This window comes from Caretta caretta, chromosome 3, assembly GCF_965140235.1.
Source record: "Caretta caretta isolate rCarCar2 chromosome 3, rCarCar1.hap1, whole genome shotgun sequence".
Classification (NCBI taxonomy): domain Eukaryota; kingdom Metazoa; phylum Chordata; order Testudines; family Cheloniidae; genus Caretta; species Caretta caretta.
Genome location: NC_134208.1, coordinates 58,706,370 through 58,725,192, shown reverse-complemented (window position 1 = coordinate 58,725,192; position 18,823 = coordinate 58,706,370). Strand labels below are relative to the sequence as shown.

The following is an 18,823-nucleotide window of genomic DNA, read 5'->3' as shown; positions in this document are numbered from 1 at the left end:
GGCATAGGAAGAAATTCCTATAAAAATGGACTCTAGAAAGTGAGAACTTTGGGGTCTGATTCTGCAAACCAACTTCCAAGAGCATCAGATGAGCATCTGACAAGGCCCTGCTCCCTCCTCATGTCCAGGTCACCTGGCCAGTGGCTTGGCATGAGCAACTCTAAGGCTGGTAACTATGATAACAACCTTGCAGAACCTGTGTGTGTGTGTGTGTGTGTATGAATGAATGTGTGAATAAATATGAAATTGAATGGAATGTTATAGCTATAACTAGCTGCTTACTATTATTCTTTCTGTATTCACAATAAATGTGGTATTTTGCCTTTTCCCCTTTAATAAGATCCTGCTGGTTTTTATTTTATTGGTATAACTTTTTGGTGGAGAATTGCAAAAGGGGGAATACTGGTAAAAAACCTCAGTTATTGTAAATATTGGTGTGCACACCGCCAGCTCTGTTGAGCTAGGCATTTCTATTGGGTTAACCAGACCTGCTGGCCTCCGGGAAGGTAGCAGGGAAAAACAGGTTAACCAGACCTGCTGGCCTCCAGGAAGGTAGCAGGAGAAAGTGTGTAAATTAAACTAAGATTACTAAAATCAATCAGGTTAACCAGACCTGCTGGCCTCCGGGAGGGTAGCAGGGGAAATGGTATAGATTAAGCTACGATTACTAAACCTAAGTCCTATTGTTCACTGAGGTATCAGGGGCAGCAAGAAGGCCTAAGGGCCAGGTTAAGCTACTCGCTGGAATAAGGAGTAGCAGGTTCAGAGAATCTAGGCTGTGTCACTCGCTGACCTGTGCCAGGTGTGACGAGGAAATTTGATAAGCTATGATTTCAGAATCTAGGCTGGTTTCAGAGTAACAGCCGTGTTAGTCTGTCTTTGCAAAAAGAAAAGGAGTACTTGTGGCACCTTAGCGACTAACCAATTTATTTGAGCATGAGCTTTCGTGAGCTACAGCTCACTTCACTTGCTAAGTAATACCAGGAGTGACAAAGAGATTGAAATATCCATGTGAAGATGTTTAAAAGAAAACAGGGTAAGCCTGTACCAGAGGGAGGAATAGATTCAGAAGGAACTCCAACCTCACCTTTTGTTAAAAAAAAATTACACCTTTTAAACAAATCCTTCAAAAATTTGGGCACAGTCCTTGGACTAAACAAGCCCTAGCTGATGTCTGCACTATTTCGGAGCTAGAGGATAGATTGGCTCAGTATATCCTCATATACAAACCTTCTAGTGCTGCCAAAAGAGATGCAGCAGCAATTTGGTTGTTGTGGGAGGCACGTAAGGATTCTTACCTCCGCTTGTCTTCATGTAAAGAGGAAAAGGCACAAACGAAAAAGGGAGCAGACAATTGGAAGGTGCTGGCTACAAATACCCAAAGTCAGCTGAAAATAGTGAAAGAGGCACTCCAGGAATGCAAAAAGAGAGAAAGATTCCTGGCAGACCAAGCTAAAGCCTCTGAGAAAATTGAAAGAGAGTATCATGTGCTCCAAGGTCTGGTAAAGAAATTAACCTTGAAGCAGGGCAGAGCACCTGCAAATCATAGTTGTTGTGAATCACTAATTAAGAGTCTGAGACAAAAATTGGGCTTTGCCAGTAAACAGGCAGCAGCCATTACAGCGGGTGAAGGGGAGAAGGTCCTATGTACGGCACCCCCAGGCATAATTACAAAGAGAAAAGAGAGTGAAAAAGTTAACTCTGCAGAGGCTGGAGGGAATTAAGCAGCTAAACTTTGTGAAAATGTTAAAAAGGAAAAATGTTAGAGAAAGAGCAGTCTTGGTTTCTTTGCAGCCATTCTGAAGGAAAAATGGGCCCTTTTCCAAAGGAATGTCTGTAAATTAGCCAGGCAAAAATAAACTATCTGATTAAAGGTTTCAGAGTAGCAGCCGTGTTAGTCTGTATTCGCAAAAAGAAAAGGAGTACTTGTGGCACCTTAGAGACTAACTAATTTATTTGAGCATAAGCTTTCGTGATCCGATGAAGTGAGCTGTAGCTCACGAAAGCTTATGCTCAAATAAATTGGTTAGTCTCTAAGGTGCCACAAGTACTCCTTTTCTTTTATCTGATTAAAATAATTTGACTGGACAATTTAGTCAAATTTGCTAAAAGAACAAAAGGGGATTCTGTTGGAACTTAACTGCCTCAAATGTATAAAGGGAATGTAAGATGTAAAAAACAGAGTAGTGTGGAAGGGATCTTAAGAAAAAGAAAATGTGTATGTATCTATCTGTGTGTGTGTAAATACATAAAGTTCTAAGGACCACTTGGTTTTGTTTTTGTTTGAAATAATGCCACTAAAAATCCATTTGACTCTTTAATTCAAAGTTGCAAAACTGAGACCTTTTTGCTAGACACAGGTAATTAGTGTTGTTTGGCTTTGGGATTTGGCATTTAACCCTTAAAAGGTAACTCAATGCTTTACAAAATTGAAAATGTTTTTAAGTTGTGGCTGCAGCAGGGCAGTCAAAATCAGGAGAATAGGAAAAAAAATCTGGATTCTTTTTGTTTGTTTGTTTTTGTAACAAAATACCAGATGAGAGCTGTAGTAAAAATACATAAATAAGAAATTAAAAAAGACAGTGCCCCTCTGAAGCAACAGCAGGGGTGAGGTGCACAAAACAAAAAGAAGCAATGTTAGAAACACTGGTTTCAGAGTAACAGCCGTGTTAGTCTGTATTCGCAAAAAGAAAAGGAGTACTTGTGGCACCTTAGAGACTAACTAATTTATTTGAGCATAAGCTTTCGTGAGCTACAGCTCACTTCATCGGATGCATACCATGGAAGCTGCAGTTTCCACGGTATGCATCCGATGAAGTGAGCTGTAGCTCACGAAAGCTCATGCTCAAATAAATTGGTTAGTCTCTAAGGTGCCACAAGTACTCCTTTTCTTTTTGTTTGAAACACTGAGTCTTAAAATGGCTCTGAGTAATCGGACTGTCACTTTGATAAAGGAACATGATAACTCTGTAAGCAAAAAAAAAGAAACAGTTACACCTTATGTAAAAATGGATATGGATAATGTTATAGTAGTTAAACTATGGGAGGAATGTGAATTTGCCCCAGAACATGTGCAGGGTATATTGTAGAAGGGGCAAAAGAAATGCAAACATACCATGCTACTTAATTAAAATGCTATTAGGGCTCCAAAGGGAGCCACAATAGGTTGGGTTTTCTTTTTCAGATTGCTGTGTGTTTTGGAAGCAGAATTAAAAAAGTTATCAAAACTCTGGTGAAAGTTAATTGTGTCCCTTTTAAGATAGAGTCTCTGAGCTGCTGATGGCTTTAAATCCAAAAGCAGGAAGCGTCTGTGAAAATGCAAATTACCTAAATGATAAAGGAAGGAAAGAATTAGCAGCACAAAGGAGCTGCAGATAAAGGACACACCTGGTCAGCAAACAAATTGTCTAAATAAAAGGCATGGGATCACAAGATAACTTTATAAATTTAATGATAATAAGTACCCCTGTAACAAGTATAGGGTGTATGATTTTTGGAAAAATCCTTTAAGGTCATATCGTAATGATGCTTCTCAGCTATTTCCTGTAGATAAACTTAAATCTTAACACAGCAGGAAAAACGTTATAAACTTGGTCTGCTGTATAAGAAGGAAAACTGAGGTACCCCACCTCAGGGATTTAATGACTAAACAGTGGCATAATTTCCCCATAACCCTTAAAAGATAGACGCCATTGAAACCTGGCCTGCCTATAGAACAAACACAGGAAAATATGGGGGTAATTCCTCTGTTTTGCCTGCAATAAGCAAGGGTATTGTAAAAGAAATATTTTAAGCAATAACCTGCCACCCCAAAAAGGGGTAGAAACATGTTCTTTTGTCTTTCAGAAAATCAGGAAAAGCTGATGCCAGCTGCAGAGCAACTCAATACCATGAATCTACTGTCACAATAGAAATTGTGGTTTGAGTTCTATGTTTTGTCTTGTCTTGTTGCTAGCACTGTTGTGTGTTTAAACAAAAATACTGCAGACCTGCAGGTAATTAAAAATAAATTAAGCTCTCCATCCCAGCTACAGGACAGCCTAATACAAAAACAAGTACATGCCAATGTAGACTTGGTCCAAATTGGTCTGGGTAACCTAAAAGCCCGATGGAATCTTTGGCAATGGCTTAATACTACCACATGGCTTATACATAAGAAAAAATTTAGAAATAGGAAACTACACAGCCATAGCTATGGGATGCACTGAAATGCAGATACTTGCCCTAGCTTCTTTGGAACACGAAATGTTCTGGGTCATATTGGGAAATATTTAGGGTTTGATGCATTTGTTAAAACAAAGGAAGAGATCATTGTTTGACACTTATCAATATGAATGGATGCAATAAGTTTCCAGTATTGTAAAACCAGACTTGTTAATGGGAGAAATTGTTGACACAATTGCACACCAACAGTCCCTGGAGGCAAAAGTATTGAAGGTTAGCTCACTCCCCATATTACACATGGGATCCTTCTGGCTACCCTGGACTTCGAGCCAGTGGGCTGGGGAGGGAGGGAAGCTATTGGACACTAGAGGTTGTACTGAATGGACTCCTCAAAAGTGGGTGTGCCTCACCTTGCCTGTTGCCCCAGAACCTTGTAGTAAAGATACATCACTAGGATCATGTATGTGGGATGAATTGGAATCACAAACTCAAATTGCCTCACAGTACCTTCTCTTGAATAGAAAGTGACACTGTCGATTATAAATCTTAGTGTCAAAAGGGGGATTATGTTGGATCACATTAAAGAAGTTCTGTATTAAAATCACAAATGAGTTTGATTCCCCATAATTTAAATTCCAGGGTATTACTAATTAAGAGGTCTCTTGGTTTTTGGTACTGTTTTTCTCTCTCTGTGTGAAACTTGCAAGCTAATAATTGTGTTAGTACATTCTAAGACAGAGTCTGTTCTCAAAGCAATTCTTTGTAACAACAACTACTCACACAGAGAGAGACTCAAAGCAATACTCTGTAACAACAGAAACAGCACCCAGAGACTCCCTGCCCTTTTGTTGTATTCATCTCACTTTGTTAACAATTGTGATTAAAATAGAGATAGAGGATGTATGTGGATGGATGCTTGGTGTGGATAATAACTGAATGATCAGGGAGGTGCCAGCCTAAGAATGCAGTGTCCATCGGCTGAAGAAGGTGTCAAGTGGAAATAACCAGAGGACCCCCAGGACTGGAATTCAGCCTCAAGAATGGGAGAACCGAAAAACAAGATAACATCTGGCAGCACGGAGCCATCACGAATGTGCCATCTGCTATTGATTCAGCAACAGCATGATGAAGCAATTCCCATAGACTGGCATAGGAAGAAATTCCAATAAAAATGGACTCTAGAAACTGAGAACTTTGGGGTCTGATTCTGCAAACCAACTTCCAGGAGCATCAGATGAGCATCTGACAAGGCCCTGTTCCCTCCTCATGTCCAGGCCACCTGGCCAGTGGCTTGGCATGAGCAACTCTAAGGCTGATAACTATGATAACAACCTTGCAGAACCTGTGTGTGTGTGTGTGTATGAATGAATATGTGAATAAATATGAAATTGAATGGAATGTTATAGCTATAACTAACTGCTTACTATGATTCTTTCTGTATTCACAATAAATGTGGCATTTTGCCGTTTCCCCTTTGATAAGATCCTGCTGGTTTTTATTTTATTGGTATAAGACTTGGGCCTCTCCCGCAAAGGAGCCTGGCGCCAACTGGTGATGCATTCTGGAGCGGACCCTGCCTGTGGAGCCTGGCTGCCATGACATGCTCCCTGAGGCGCTCGCTTGCCACAGCCCTGGCACTTCTCGTTCTGCTACTGCTCCTCAGCCCAGAGGCAATGCCTGGGGCAGCGTCCCCTACCCCCATCAAGATTTATGCGTTGTCTCTGACAATGAAGATGTTAGAAGTGGATCTGAGCAGGTGGAAATGCAAATGGCATTGCCATTTTTTTGTGCATATGTAATTGTACCATTCATTTAGTGTAACAATCAGGAGTACACTGCAGGAATTTGCGGAACAGACTACTCGTGTGCCAAAGACTACAATGCAAAGATTTAATACTCCAGTGATGAAAAAGGAAGTATAAGTTCATAGATAAGGACAAGGTCAAAGGAAATGCAGAAAGAAGTTATATTTTCTATGAACACATTTGGACAATTAGAGCTGAGTCATCTGTTGCAGTATAAAAACTCCAAGCACACAGGGTGAAAAGATTCACTAAAAACTAACTGCAACAAGGCTGTGTAAAAAAGCCTCAGAGGTGTTTCTTCACTAGAAACATGGCAGGAGCATGGCTGCAGCGCTCAGTCAAGCTACGTTTTTAGCATAGACCTGGCCTTAGTGTCCCAATGACTTCAAAGGAATTTGTCACGTCAACACTGATCATTGGCTATAGCTTTTCTGAATGCAAAGATTACATAGGGAAAGTCAAAATTCAAGTAAAAACGTGTATTATGGTTCCATGAGACTCAGCCCAGAGCCGACTGCACCTAGTTGTAGCACTCAGTTTTGGAGTGAGCTATCCTTGTTACACTAATGAAAGAAGTAGCTCAAATCATCAGGTAATATCAGCTCAGACATGTATGAAGATAGTATAAGTGAAGAAAGATGGCATTTGTAAAACACTCTTCAGAACTCCCCTTCACATGAAAGGGTAATCCGAGACAGTGTATATATGCAGAAAAAGTTGTATTGTAGAGACCAGGGTCGCTGCCATGTAGCACAAATACAGATCATGACAGTGCTCAGGATGTGCTGGAAGGCTCTGCCTATGTAAATCAGCTGCTACTACCTCTCACTGAACTCATGCCACTTCTCACTACAGTATGTATCCCAAATGTTGCCCCACTGTCTAATGCAGTTTATTAAGATGTCTCAAAAGCAGAACAAGCCAAAAGTTTGTTGTATCTTAAGTATGGAGCATGAGGAACAGATTTGCACTGTGGGGCACACTATCAGGAAAAGATTGTTTAATACCCATCAGAGTTAATAGATCACAGAAATCATTTCCAGAAAAGACCTGTTGCTCACTCTGGGAAGTATTCATTCCAGTGCAGAATGTCTTGCAACACCACCTCTGTATCAGGGGCTGTATGGGGGATGGGTTTCCACCATGCCAGGGAAATGGCCTCCATGCCAGCTCTCCATACCTTGTCACAAAAAGTTACTTTGGAGCTATGGCCAGAGGAGGGGTCACAGGTACCTATTTACAGTGTTCCAGTACCCCAGGAAACCAGCACGAAAGGGTTGTGGTGCTATTCCTGCCCACAGACTGGAATAAAACCCATGGCAAAGGAGTGTGAGAGAGGCTGCTACTGCACCCTGGGACTGGGTTGTGGTAAGGGGATTTTGCCTCCCTGGACTTTCCCTGCATAGAGGAATGAATACTGCAGCTGTAGGCAGGTAGAGTGACTTTCACCCACCTATGGACCAAGTGGGTTTATTAACTCCAAATGGAACACTGAACAGCTCACATCCACAACAGAACAAAGTTAATTTTAAAGGGTAAGATGGACAACAGTAGGCTAAATGCCAAGGATTCCAGAGCTTGCGATTAGTGGAAAGCTTGGACAAAAAGAACTATTTTACTTAATGTTCTAATATGGCCAAGTTCAGGCTTAGACAGTTGTCTGGCAGAAGTGAATTTCCAAGGAAAATGCCTGCTATTCTCTCAAAGGTCACTCTTGGGAAAGGTGGCCAAAGCAGTGCAGCTCAATGCAGTGGTCATCACTGGGCAAAGGTGGTGAAACAGTTTCCTAAGTAAATGGGATGTAAGCTATTTAGGGCTCGTAGATAGTAAGCAGTACCTTGACTGCTTCCATTGTTGAGGACAAAGCCCAGGTGTGATGTCTTAGAGAAAGGCAGGCTAGCTAAAAAGGAGGCAGTCATTCACTACACTAGCTGAAATAAATTTGCTCTAATAAATTTGTTAGTCTCTAAGGTGCCACAAGTACTCCTGTTCTTTTTGCAGATACAGACAAACAGGCTGCTACTCTGAAACCTGAAATATTCAAGTGGCTGTCAAGGCTAGCCTCTGGGAGAGTGACCCATAGTAATGTTAGCATGCCTGTGACGGGGTCTACCTCCAAAAGGAATGGCTTCTTGGCCTGACAAATGACTGTTGCCATATGGGAAGCCAGGAGCAGCTACGAGGCTTCTAACTCATTTTGACAAAAGCTCTGCAGATGTCTTCCACTGACTTAATGATTATTGACTTTGTTAATTCCTCGAAGTGCTTCCCCCTGTCAATCAGCATCAACCTCTTTTTTCAACACTGAGCCTAAATCAACTGGCTTTCATCAATTTTCCTGTCTCTGCCAGAAACTGGAGAATGAGGAGATGTCTCCAGTAGGGCTGTGGAAAAGGAGATGTCGGATTTAGTGTTGTCTGCATGTTAATGACATTGTAGGGTAACAATCTTCCCAAAAAGTTAGACAAACTTTGAGCCCTATGAATCTTCACACCTGAAAGCCCTCTGGAGAGAAGAGCAATCACTCAGCACAGAATTTATCTGAAGAAAAAACAGGACCATGAGTCCCAAGGATAGGAGTTCCTTTCTGTTTAATTAACATTCCAATAGTTTGTTCTTTAATTAGATGCATTTATACATTCCTTAATAAATAATTCCCTTTTGAATCTCCACATACTATGAAGTTAATTGAAAGAATTAAATTTGTTCAAGTTCTGATAGTGTTGAATGAGAAACTTATCATCAGTATTTCATATCCATTGTAATAATATCATCCACGGTTAATTCATTTGGTATTCACATAGTTGTTGTAGATATTTCATTATTCTATTGTAATTACAATGTACTATTAGAAAAGGAAAAGTCAATATAACTGAGAGAAACTCTGAAAAGATGCCAGCTATACAAGTATCTTTTTTACACCATAATAAATTATGTTTTCAGGTAAAACAAATGACTATATATGATAATTGCAAAAAGCACACACTTTTGCATAGCACTGAAGTGCTAGGGACTTGAATAACAAATATTTAAGTCAAGGAATGCTCCCTCTTCCTGTTCCCACATTATATATGGTCTACTAAAATAATTATTTTATTTAATTAATTTGCCATCCTCTCCAAGTATTCTTGCTATTGGAGCCCTGCATGGCACCCATTGATCTTGTTTGTATGCAGTGTTGTTGTAGCCAGGCTGGTCCCAGGATATTAGAGAAACTAGGTGGGTAAGGTCCTGAAGTCCTGAAGAAGAGCTCTACGTAGTTCAAAAGCTTGTCTCTCTCACCAACAGAAGTTGGTCCAATAAAAGATATTACCTCACCCACCTTGCTTCTCTATTAATTTGGTTGGCATACATAAACCAGAACTGTGGGAGCTCCAGCCATAAGAAAATACACATTGATGGCATTTATGTTATGTTAGAGTTGCAGTTGGAAATCTAGATGTATTTAAACTAACAGATCATATCCTGCCTTTGATTTCAGTGAAAAACTCCCATTGACTTCAATAAGAGTATCACACATGGAGTGATGGCAGGATATGGCCCTTAGATAATTTGATTGAATGAATGTGCTAGTGTCAATTAATTACAGCATACTGGGTATGACGAGAAGGCATTACGAGTGTTTCTAGAAGCCTGGAACTTCAGAGGATGATTCATGGCTAGTCCCCCCTTTTTTTTAAACGGGAACATAACAAAACCATTCTGGGACTTGATGTATACAGTGGAATGTAAATTAGAATAATTGTTGCAAATAAACAAATCAGTGAGACTAAGTGTTGACGCCCCCTAGAATGCCATGTGATCTGACCTTTTCAAAATCTGCATGTGGGTTATTCTGGCAATCAAAACAAGCAAGACTACATTTCCCACATACTGTTTTACAGATAATACAGAAATTATCGGTTTCAGAGTAACAGCCGTGTTAGTCTGTATTCGCAAAAAGAAAAGGAGTATTTGTGGCACCTTAGAGACTAACCAATTTATTTGAGCATGAGTACACAAGTACTCCTTTTCTTTTTACAGAAATTATCATTATTAAGACGGAAACAACAAAAATAATGAATTAGGGGGATATGCTGATTTTCAGTAATTTTATGCACCTGAATATATTAAGAATTTAAATGTATTCAGGTTAATTAGAGAGTAAAAAAATTGTTTTTAGGTTTTTGATTATAATTTGTTTTTCTGTTGATAGCAAGAAAAAATTCCTGTTTTCTCAATTTGCACAAATTATCTGACCTATGAGTCATACATTTTCATTTTCACTGTATGCAAAGTATTTTAAGCCACCATTTTATAAAATGATTGCTCCCTAGCAGGGCTTTTCCTTCTAAAATATCAAGAAGTGGAGAAGAAAATTCTAAAATTAAGCTCTTGTTCATGCAATTAGATCTGCTTGGATCTGTGGATTTGACTACAGGGTCAAGGCCTGACTCTGTCAAAGCCCCACTGTTCAACTACGAACTTGATCCTGCTATTGTGAAGCAGTCAAAACTCTTACTGACTTCAGGCCAGTCTGCTCTCAGTTACATTGCAGTAAACCCAGAGCAATTTACACTGGTGTAACTGAGAGCAGAGTTTGATATGATGGTTTAACTTTAAGTCAATTGGACTCTTACCTGCATTAGGATTAAAGGATCAAATATTAAATATTTTATGAGACATTTTTTCTTGACATTTTAAAACAAGTCTCATCAGGCAAAATACTTCTGTATTTTTTATAACTGTCACTGTGCAGCCAATAGATACTTTGGGTTCTGCATGTTCCCAGCTCACAATTCTACTCACTGATCGTTCAAAAATACAACCCTTACGGAGGAAGGGTAACCTATGGCCTAAGAATGAGTGAACTGGTTCAAATAAAAAGGTTTGGGAAACCTACCTTTCACCCAAAAAGTAAACAAACCCCCAAATGCACATTCTTTTTGGGTTCAGAAGTGTCTGGGAGTTTATTTTGTTTTTTGTTGTTTCTCTAAGCAAGTTCAGGTTTTGACTAGTCTGCGAGTCGAAGTACAAGAAAGACTTGGGTCCGGTTGAGCTCCTGTCAGCGCAACACCTGAGGTGGGGAAGTTACCTTTTTAGTCCTCTGATCATGGAGCATGCCAGAGGGTGGTTCAGCCCCCCAGACTTCCCTTAGTCAGCCTAAGCGATGCTCTAAGTTATAAAAAGAAAAGGAGGACTTGTGGCACCTTAGAGACTAACCAATTTATTTGAGCATAAGCTTTCGTGAGCTACAGCTCACTTCATCGGATGCATTCAGTGAAAAATAAGTTATGCATTCAGTGGAAAATAAGCTCTAAGTTATGTTGACACTAATGGCACCACTGACTGGCTGGGATTGCTGGAGCACAAGGTGTTCTACTATGGGAATAGGAATGCTGCTTTATCCCCTGGAGGGGGATACACCTACAGGAGATGAATAAGCAGCTTTCCTATTAGGGCAGCCTTCCAGTTGTCTGAGCAGAACAGTGTAGTTGAGCATGGACCAACGATCTATCTCACTATTTGCATAGTATTTCTATTCCCACTGAAAACAGAAAAACTCAGAATCTTGTGAGAAAGTTTGTTCTGGTGAGATTTTTAACCAGATTTCAAGATCAAAAAGTAGAAATCTGAATAAACGTCAAACATCTAGGACTGATTCTCCATTTTCTTATACCATGCATAGTTACTTAATCCCCAGTTTGGCAAAACACTTAAGCACATGATTACTTTTAAGCACGTGAATAATCCTATCCCTTTCAGCAAAGCACACAAGCATGTTCTCAAGTCCCATGGACTTCAAAAATGCAGCTGCACTGAACTTTGAAGTTAAGCATGTGCTTAAATGTCTTGCTGAATCAGGGCTTTACATCTGTGTAAAGCAGGTGTAAAAATGCTACCAAATTAGGATATAAGGGTAGCATTCACACTCATTTTTTCACAGATGCACATGCCCATTCAAGACAGAAGCACTAGGATACTCAGGACCACTATAAGTTTATATCTTTTAATATGTGCATTCATGTAATACAAAATATTCTACAGTATTAGTTAAATAGTTCAAATGATCATTCTATACTTACTGTGCCCCACCAGAGAGCATCTGCATATGTAGAAAACTGAGTATTTGCATCTTTTTCCACCAGATAGACAAGGAAAGAGGAAAAGATGAGTACTAAAAATCCTATGTACCAGGCTGTGATTAATTCCTAGATAAAAGAAAATAAATATCAACCTGTATTAAAAAGATTAAACATAGAGTGGAGTGGCATTTGAAGAAAAAATAATTAAACAGTCCATATTCTTTTGGCATTTTAGCAGTTAAAAATCAAACGCTTCTCAGTTCACATAAATTGTCTCCAAACAATGGGTAGAAGTAGAAGTGATTGGGAATTTTTCAACGGAATGTTGGATTCATCAAAATGAATGGTGATTCATCAAAAAGGTTTCTCGGGCCCAGGATGGGGAAAGCGCTAACACAGAACAGCCAATAGACTTGTGATTAGGGCACTTATCTGGGATGTGGGAGCCCGAGGCTGAAGCTCCTGCTCACTGTGATTTGGAGGAGAGACTTGAAGCTGGGTGTCCCACATCCCAGGTGAGGGCCCCAACCAGTGGGCTATGGTGTCATTCTTTCTCAGTCTTTCCTGTTGGAGCTGTTTCACTTAGTATAAATCATTTAATATTTGTTGTGCCAGAGGGATATTTTTCTTTCATTTACACTATCTCTTTCTGAAGAGCTCATGCCTGTGATTACATCAACAAACTGACTTCATGGTCATTAACTACACTACATGGACCTCAACGTTGTAAACAAGTGTAGAGCTCAGGAGCTTTGCCTAAATGAAGGGAGTATGCAATGAAATGGCTAATGTGTGTACCTACCCCTTCCCTCTGCTAGCTGGTCACATATTCTGACATTTTTTCAAATATGCTACTCACTATCTAGTGATTGGCACCCAGAGATGATTATATGCTTTAATGCTACTGCAGCTATTTGGAGATTCTCTTTTACCTTATGTGGTAGTGCCTTGTATTCTGGAGTCAAATATCCACTACGGGGCTATTCTCTTGCGGGGTGGATCTCTTTCTCTCTCCTCTCTCTCATGTTTTTTCGCCAAAGGTTTTGAAAGGCTTCATTTTCATTCCAATGTGGAATCTCATATTTTTTCATGAAAAAGAATTCTTGTTCTCTGGCCAGCCTGAACAATGGGCCTGATTTCCCAGTTCAGTTTGACACGTGTGTAACTCCACTGATTTCAATGGAATTACACCAGCATCCAACTGGTGGTGAATCAGGGCCAATATTTTTAGCATATTTTCAAAAACCTGAATGAACATGAAAAGATGTATTTTTGATAATGCATTACATAGCCAACATTACTTTAGGAAGTTTTAGGTATTCACTGGAATCTTATAGATATATGAGGTGATGTTGATTCATAGAGTTTTGTTGAATCCGACTGAAGAATTAAATGAAATGAACGGCCATGACAGTTACCTTGCTATGTGCATAAACTACTGAACCTAATAATTTCCAAGTCCCTCCTCTTCGGTCCATGCGCACCATTCGAAGGATCTGTAGGAAACGAAGACTTCTCAGTGCTGATGTTGCAAAAATGTTACCCTGAGTTTTTGCAGAAACAACCGCTATTGAAGCGATGAGAACAATGGTGTCTGAAAGAAATACATTACAGAATATATTAATGTACATAAAGCAATCATGAACATAGACGTAATACGCTGAGTGAAGGGAGTTGTGCATAAAGAGGAGTCCTTACTCGTCTTCAATTCCCTGGGAATTTTGTCTGAGATAGGACTGTGGGATCGAGACTAGAGTCTAAAAAGTGCATAGAGACCCTTCAGGATGAAAATCATGAGCTACATTAGAAATGTTAAAAACATATACTGATCAGGCAGGCAGTACTGAAGGAACTAGTCGTCTTGTGGAAGGTATTTTCAAGCCCAATGTGTAGAACTGTATAAATCATCTCATGCTTTAAAACTGCACTACTGCTTTCCCCCATAGCAACATTCCTAGGAAAAGGCATTAAAAAAGCCAGTAACAGAAAACAAAACCCTCTCAGTTTCATGAGTCAAATGGAGGTACGTAGACTTATAAATATACATTTTATTTTCCTATGTGTGCGAATACTATGTGATGCAATTGTGCAGTAATGAGCTTCTGGATACAAGCTTCCCTTATATACATTTTCCTGGGGGAAAAACAGAAATAAACTTGGTTGCATAAATGACCTCCTAAGCATTCATTTAGCTGACAGTCTGGAAAGTTCCAGCACTCCGAGTGTTAATACTTTGCATGAGAGTTTGTTTCTTCACAACAAACATTTAAAATTTTTTGTTAAGTGTAGCGTGCTTGTTTATAACTCTTGGAGCCAGTGCCATGCTTAGGAGAGGATGAGGAGAAGAAACACTGTTCACGCAGAGACAGCTAGATGCATTATGGCCTGCAGTAGCTATGAGTAGTATGGAATAGAAAGGGGTAATTTTAAATTGTTGTATTCCAAGTAATTTTATTTAAAAAATTACTAAAAATATTTACCCCAGAAAAACAAGAAATGGGAGACTAGCTCTTACTAATTGCTTCTCTTGTCACCAAATCAGGGCTATGACTTCCACTGTTCTAGGCTATGTCTATACTATGAGCTAGGGATGTGATTCCCCTGTTTGCGTACACATATTCACACTAGCTCTCATTGAGCGAGTGCAGTTGCAGTGGTAGCAGCCGCGGAGGCACTTCAGAACCACCCCTCCCCGGAGTGACAGAAGTGACACCGACATACGTGACACTGCTTCTGCCGCTCACGGAGGTGGTTTTATTAGGCTGAAGGGAGAGCTATCTTCCGTCGGCACAGAGCGTCTTCACCAGACACACTGCAGCGGCTCAGCTCTATTGGTATCGCTGCAGCGCGGTATGTACAGACATGGCCTTAGGTAACTCTCACTAATTCATGTTGAAGTCTTACGGAGGTTTTCCTTGGGTTGGTTTCTTCCTGAGCCTTCTCTGGTTTTCTTAGCTCTCTGTGGTAGTTTGCCTGTAGAGATGGGCAGGATAAACTGATGAGTGCTGTGTGTTCGTTGAGCAGAGTAGCAGGGAGCATGTGTGTGAGGGGAGCTTACTTGAGAGTTTTTTATACTCTTCTCCTTCCTAGTTCCATGAAGTTACAAGAAAACACACCTCTTTCAGGCTTCTTTAAATTCAAGTTGATTGCTGTCCTTCTTTCACTGGCTCAGTATCATTGTGGGTTGTCTTTAGGTGCCTCTTCATCTTTAGAATATGCAGTTTGTTAATGCACATATGTGTTGGAGTTTTAATTCTTTCTTGATGATTGCATTTCCTGTGTCTTTGTAACAGAAGATTCTCAGAACATCTCTAAAGTTAGAGTTTTAACTCCTTCTTTTTATTCAATATATTTCTGAGATATTTCTTTAGTTTTACTAGACTTCAACAGGAAATGAAATTCTGTTTTCAAAAACACTAAACATTCTTGTTCTTTATAGAAAGTTTTTTAGTTCTCAAAACCATCTTTTTAAAATTAAGTCATTCTTAAGGAGAGTCTTCAGCCTAAATACAGGTTTCAGAGTAGCAGCCGTGTTAGTCTGTATTCGCAAAAAGAAAAGGAGTACTTGTGTTGGAGACTAACCAATTTATTTGAGCATAAGCTTTCGTGAGCTACAGCTCACTTCATCGGATTGAGCTGTAGCTCACGAAAGCTGATGCTCAAATAAATTGGTTAGTCTCTAAGGTGCCACAAGCACTCCTTTTCTTTCAGCTTAAATAGTTATTAAAGAAGGTGTTGATTCTACATGGCAATTTTTGGAAAGATGATTCTTATCTTCCTGATTTGGATGAGGGAATTGCTTGAGCACTGCCAGTAAATAATGAATTCCCCAATAAATATAAATATCATATCCCTAAATGGCTTCTTACATTAGTAATAAGTTTAGCAAGCTCAGTAGATTCAGTGTTGGTACATAAAGCATTTTATCTTTTACATAGCAGTGACATTAGGAAATTATATTTGGAGCTTTGCATTAAGCTGACATATTTGCAAGTAAGCATTTCACAAAGGTATTTGCCATTTCAACGTTTAAGAAACAAAACGTTTAAAACATTTCCAGCTAACGTTTTCCTGGAGTTTCAAAGACACAAGCAGAGGTTATTTGGGGGGGTGGAGAAAGGGGAGGAAATGTGTGTGTGGGGAGGTGGTATAGCCCACCTTAACACCTGGATTTATTGCTCTGATAACACATTCCTACATTCCTTTTTGAGGTACCCCGCATAAGGAACATCCTCACATATTTTTTTTTTTTTGCACACAGTCAGGTTTTTTCCAAAAACATGAATGTTTTACATGGCTTGTTTTCTTGAGATAAGGATTACATTTGTCCCACACTGGTATCTTATATAAAGGGAGGTGCGCTGGCCTAGATAAAAAGAAAAGGAGTACTTGTGGCACTTTAGAGACTAACAAATTTATCGGATGCATTCAGTGGACTGTCCACTGAATGCATCCAATGAAGTGAGCTGTAGCTCACGAAAGCTTATGCTCAAATAAATTGGTTAGTCTCTAAGGTGCCACAAGTACTCCTTTTCTTTTTGCGAATACAGACTAACACAGCTGCTACTCTGAAACCTGGCCTAGATAAGACACTCTTTTGGTTTGTTTGTCTATTGACCCACGCTCCTTAAAGTTACAATCTGTTTGTTATACCAATTAAACTTCTATTAGATATTTTGTACAAAATAAAAATTTCAAAACCCAACACATCTTTCAACACAGCACAAAAGAAAAAAGAGTAAAAATTAAAGTAAGGTAAAGTTTAAAATGCAGCTTTCTGGAGTTTGAATAACACTCTTTGGGGTAATCAACATGGTTTTATGGCTAAGAAGGGGTTATCTTCCTTACATTTGCTCGTCCTCGGGAGATAGAAAGTAGAAACCTCCTGCAATTTCTTTAATCAGCCTGAACATTTTGTAACATAATTAACTAAAACATATACAGGTTTTGTTATATTCTCAAGCACCCTGGCTATAACATACTTGTAGCTATATCTTAATAATACCCAGTAAAGGTACAAACAGGTTTGCAATGATCTAATATTTTTAAAAAGTGATAATTTCATAACTATCATTTCTCTGTTGGTATTGATATTGAGGTCTCTCCACCAGAGGAACAAACAGTACCTTCTGCAACATTGGGGCAGTTATACGCACCAGCGGCCCTTGCTACTTGTTTGTAAACAGTGTAGCTTGTACTCCCCCAAGCACAGCCTAGCAGCTCTTGTGTGGAGGGGTGAGCTTAGCCATGGTCACCCCATCACCTCATCTGGACATGACCCACAGGACATTGAGCAATGCTGCTAGCACTAGCAGTAGCTCCCTTGTGGGAAGGGAGCACAAGGCAGCAGTATAAGGGCTGCTTTCTATGCAGGTGTCAACAATAGACGATCAGTGCTCTGTCTATCTGAAGTACCCATATAACTCCCCTCAGGATGGAATCTAGTGCCTTATAGTCTTTAATGTATATATTTAGTCTCACAATACCTCTGTGAACTAGGGAAATGCAAATGGGGAACTGAGACATAGAAAGACTAAGTGACTTGCCAAAGGCCGAAGTTCCTAGTAGAGTAGGGGATTGAAGCCATGTCTCCCCTGTCCTAGCTTAGTGTCCTAACCACTAGAGACCATCCTTCCCCTCATCCAGCCAACTCCCCCTTCCTTGCACCCCATTCCCTAATGCACCTGATCTGAAGCTGCCATAATTTGGTCCAGAGTATTTTGGTGTGGAACAGATAATTAAATGGTGAAAATGCAGTGAGCTATACGGCACTGACAGGAAAGAGGGGAGTTTAAAATATTAAAAACACTGCTCCCAATAGGATTTGAACTCTGTATTGTACCTTTAAAGCATAAGGCAGACCCTATGTTACACAGACATTAGTTCACAGCCATGGGAATTTAGAAGTGTTATGATTGGCCAGAAGAGGTAGCCTGCATTAATTTAATACAGTCAAAATATACCTCAGGTCAGATTTTGCATTCTTTACTCAGGGAAAGCTAATGATTCTGGGAAGAAGAGACACAAAAGTGAGTGTCAGATTCAGAGCATTCTCTTCTCTACTTTCTGACCCAACAGAAGGCCCTCCCTGGTGGGGTCTGCAGATGAAAGGAATGGCTCCTATCAAAGGCATCATTCCCCAACTCCATAGGGAGTCTCAGATTAAATTTATGTATAGGAATGTATGAATTCCATGCCAGTTCAAACAAGGAGTCTGTTTACCCCATATCCTATCTTTGCCTGTGGCCAGTACCAGATGCTTCAGAGGAAGGAGTAAGAAACCCATAGTGGATAATTATGGAATAACGTGCCCATTGGGGAAGTTTCTTTCTCATCCCCCATTCACTTAATGGCTGGCTTGTGCTATGAGGGTTTATATCCCTTCTGAAAAACATAAGGGTTTATGTGCCTTCAAAGAGGTTTTTTTATTTTTTTTTGTAGATTATCTAATTGCAGTTGTTCTCACGTATGGAATACCGATTTTTAAAAACCCTACTAAATTCTTTCCATCAGTGCCATCTTGTGGCAATGAATTCCACAGATTAATTATGACAGGTTTAAGAGTAGCAGCCGTGTTAGTCTGTATTCTCAAAAAGAAAAGGAGTACTTGTGGCACCTTAGAGTCTATCAAATTTATTTGAGCATAAGCTTTCGTGAGCTACAACTCACTTCATCGGATGCATTCAGTGGAAAATACAGTGGGGAGATTTATATACACAGAGAACATGAAACAATGGGTGTTACCATACACACTGTAACCAGAGTGCTCACTTAAGGTGAGCTATTACC

At 39.8% G+C, this 18,823-nt stretch overlaps 1 protein-coding gene across 2 annotated transcripts in view; it reads right to left on the bottom strand.

The window, feature by feature from the left end:
* The window catches only part of KCNQ5 (potassium voltage-gated channel subfamily Q member 5), a 530,762-nt gene that overhangs the window by 57,836 nt on the left and 454,103 nt on the right, over nt 1-18,823 (bottom strand). For both annotated transcript variants that reach the window (XM_048845923.2, XM_048845922.2), the window contains exons 4-5: nt 13,453-13,628; nt 12,035-12,160 (exon numbers count right to left, since the gene is read on the bottom strand). In XM_048845923.2, coding sequence (XP_048701880.2) covers nt 12,035-12,160; nt 13,453-13,628 — 302 coding nt within the window. The remainder of the gene's footprint in view (nt 1-12,034; nt 12,161-13,452; nt 13,629-18,823) is intronic.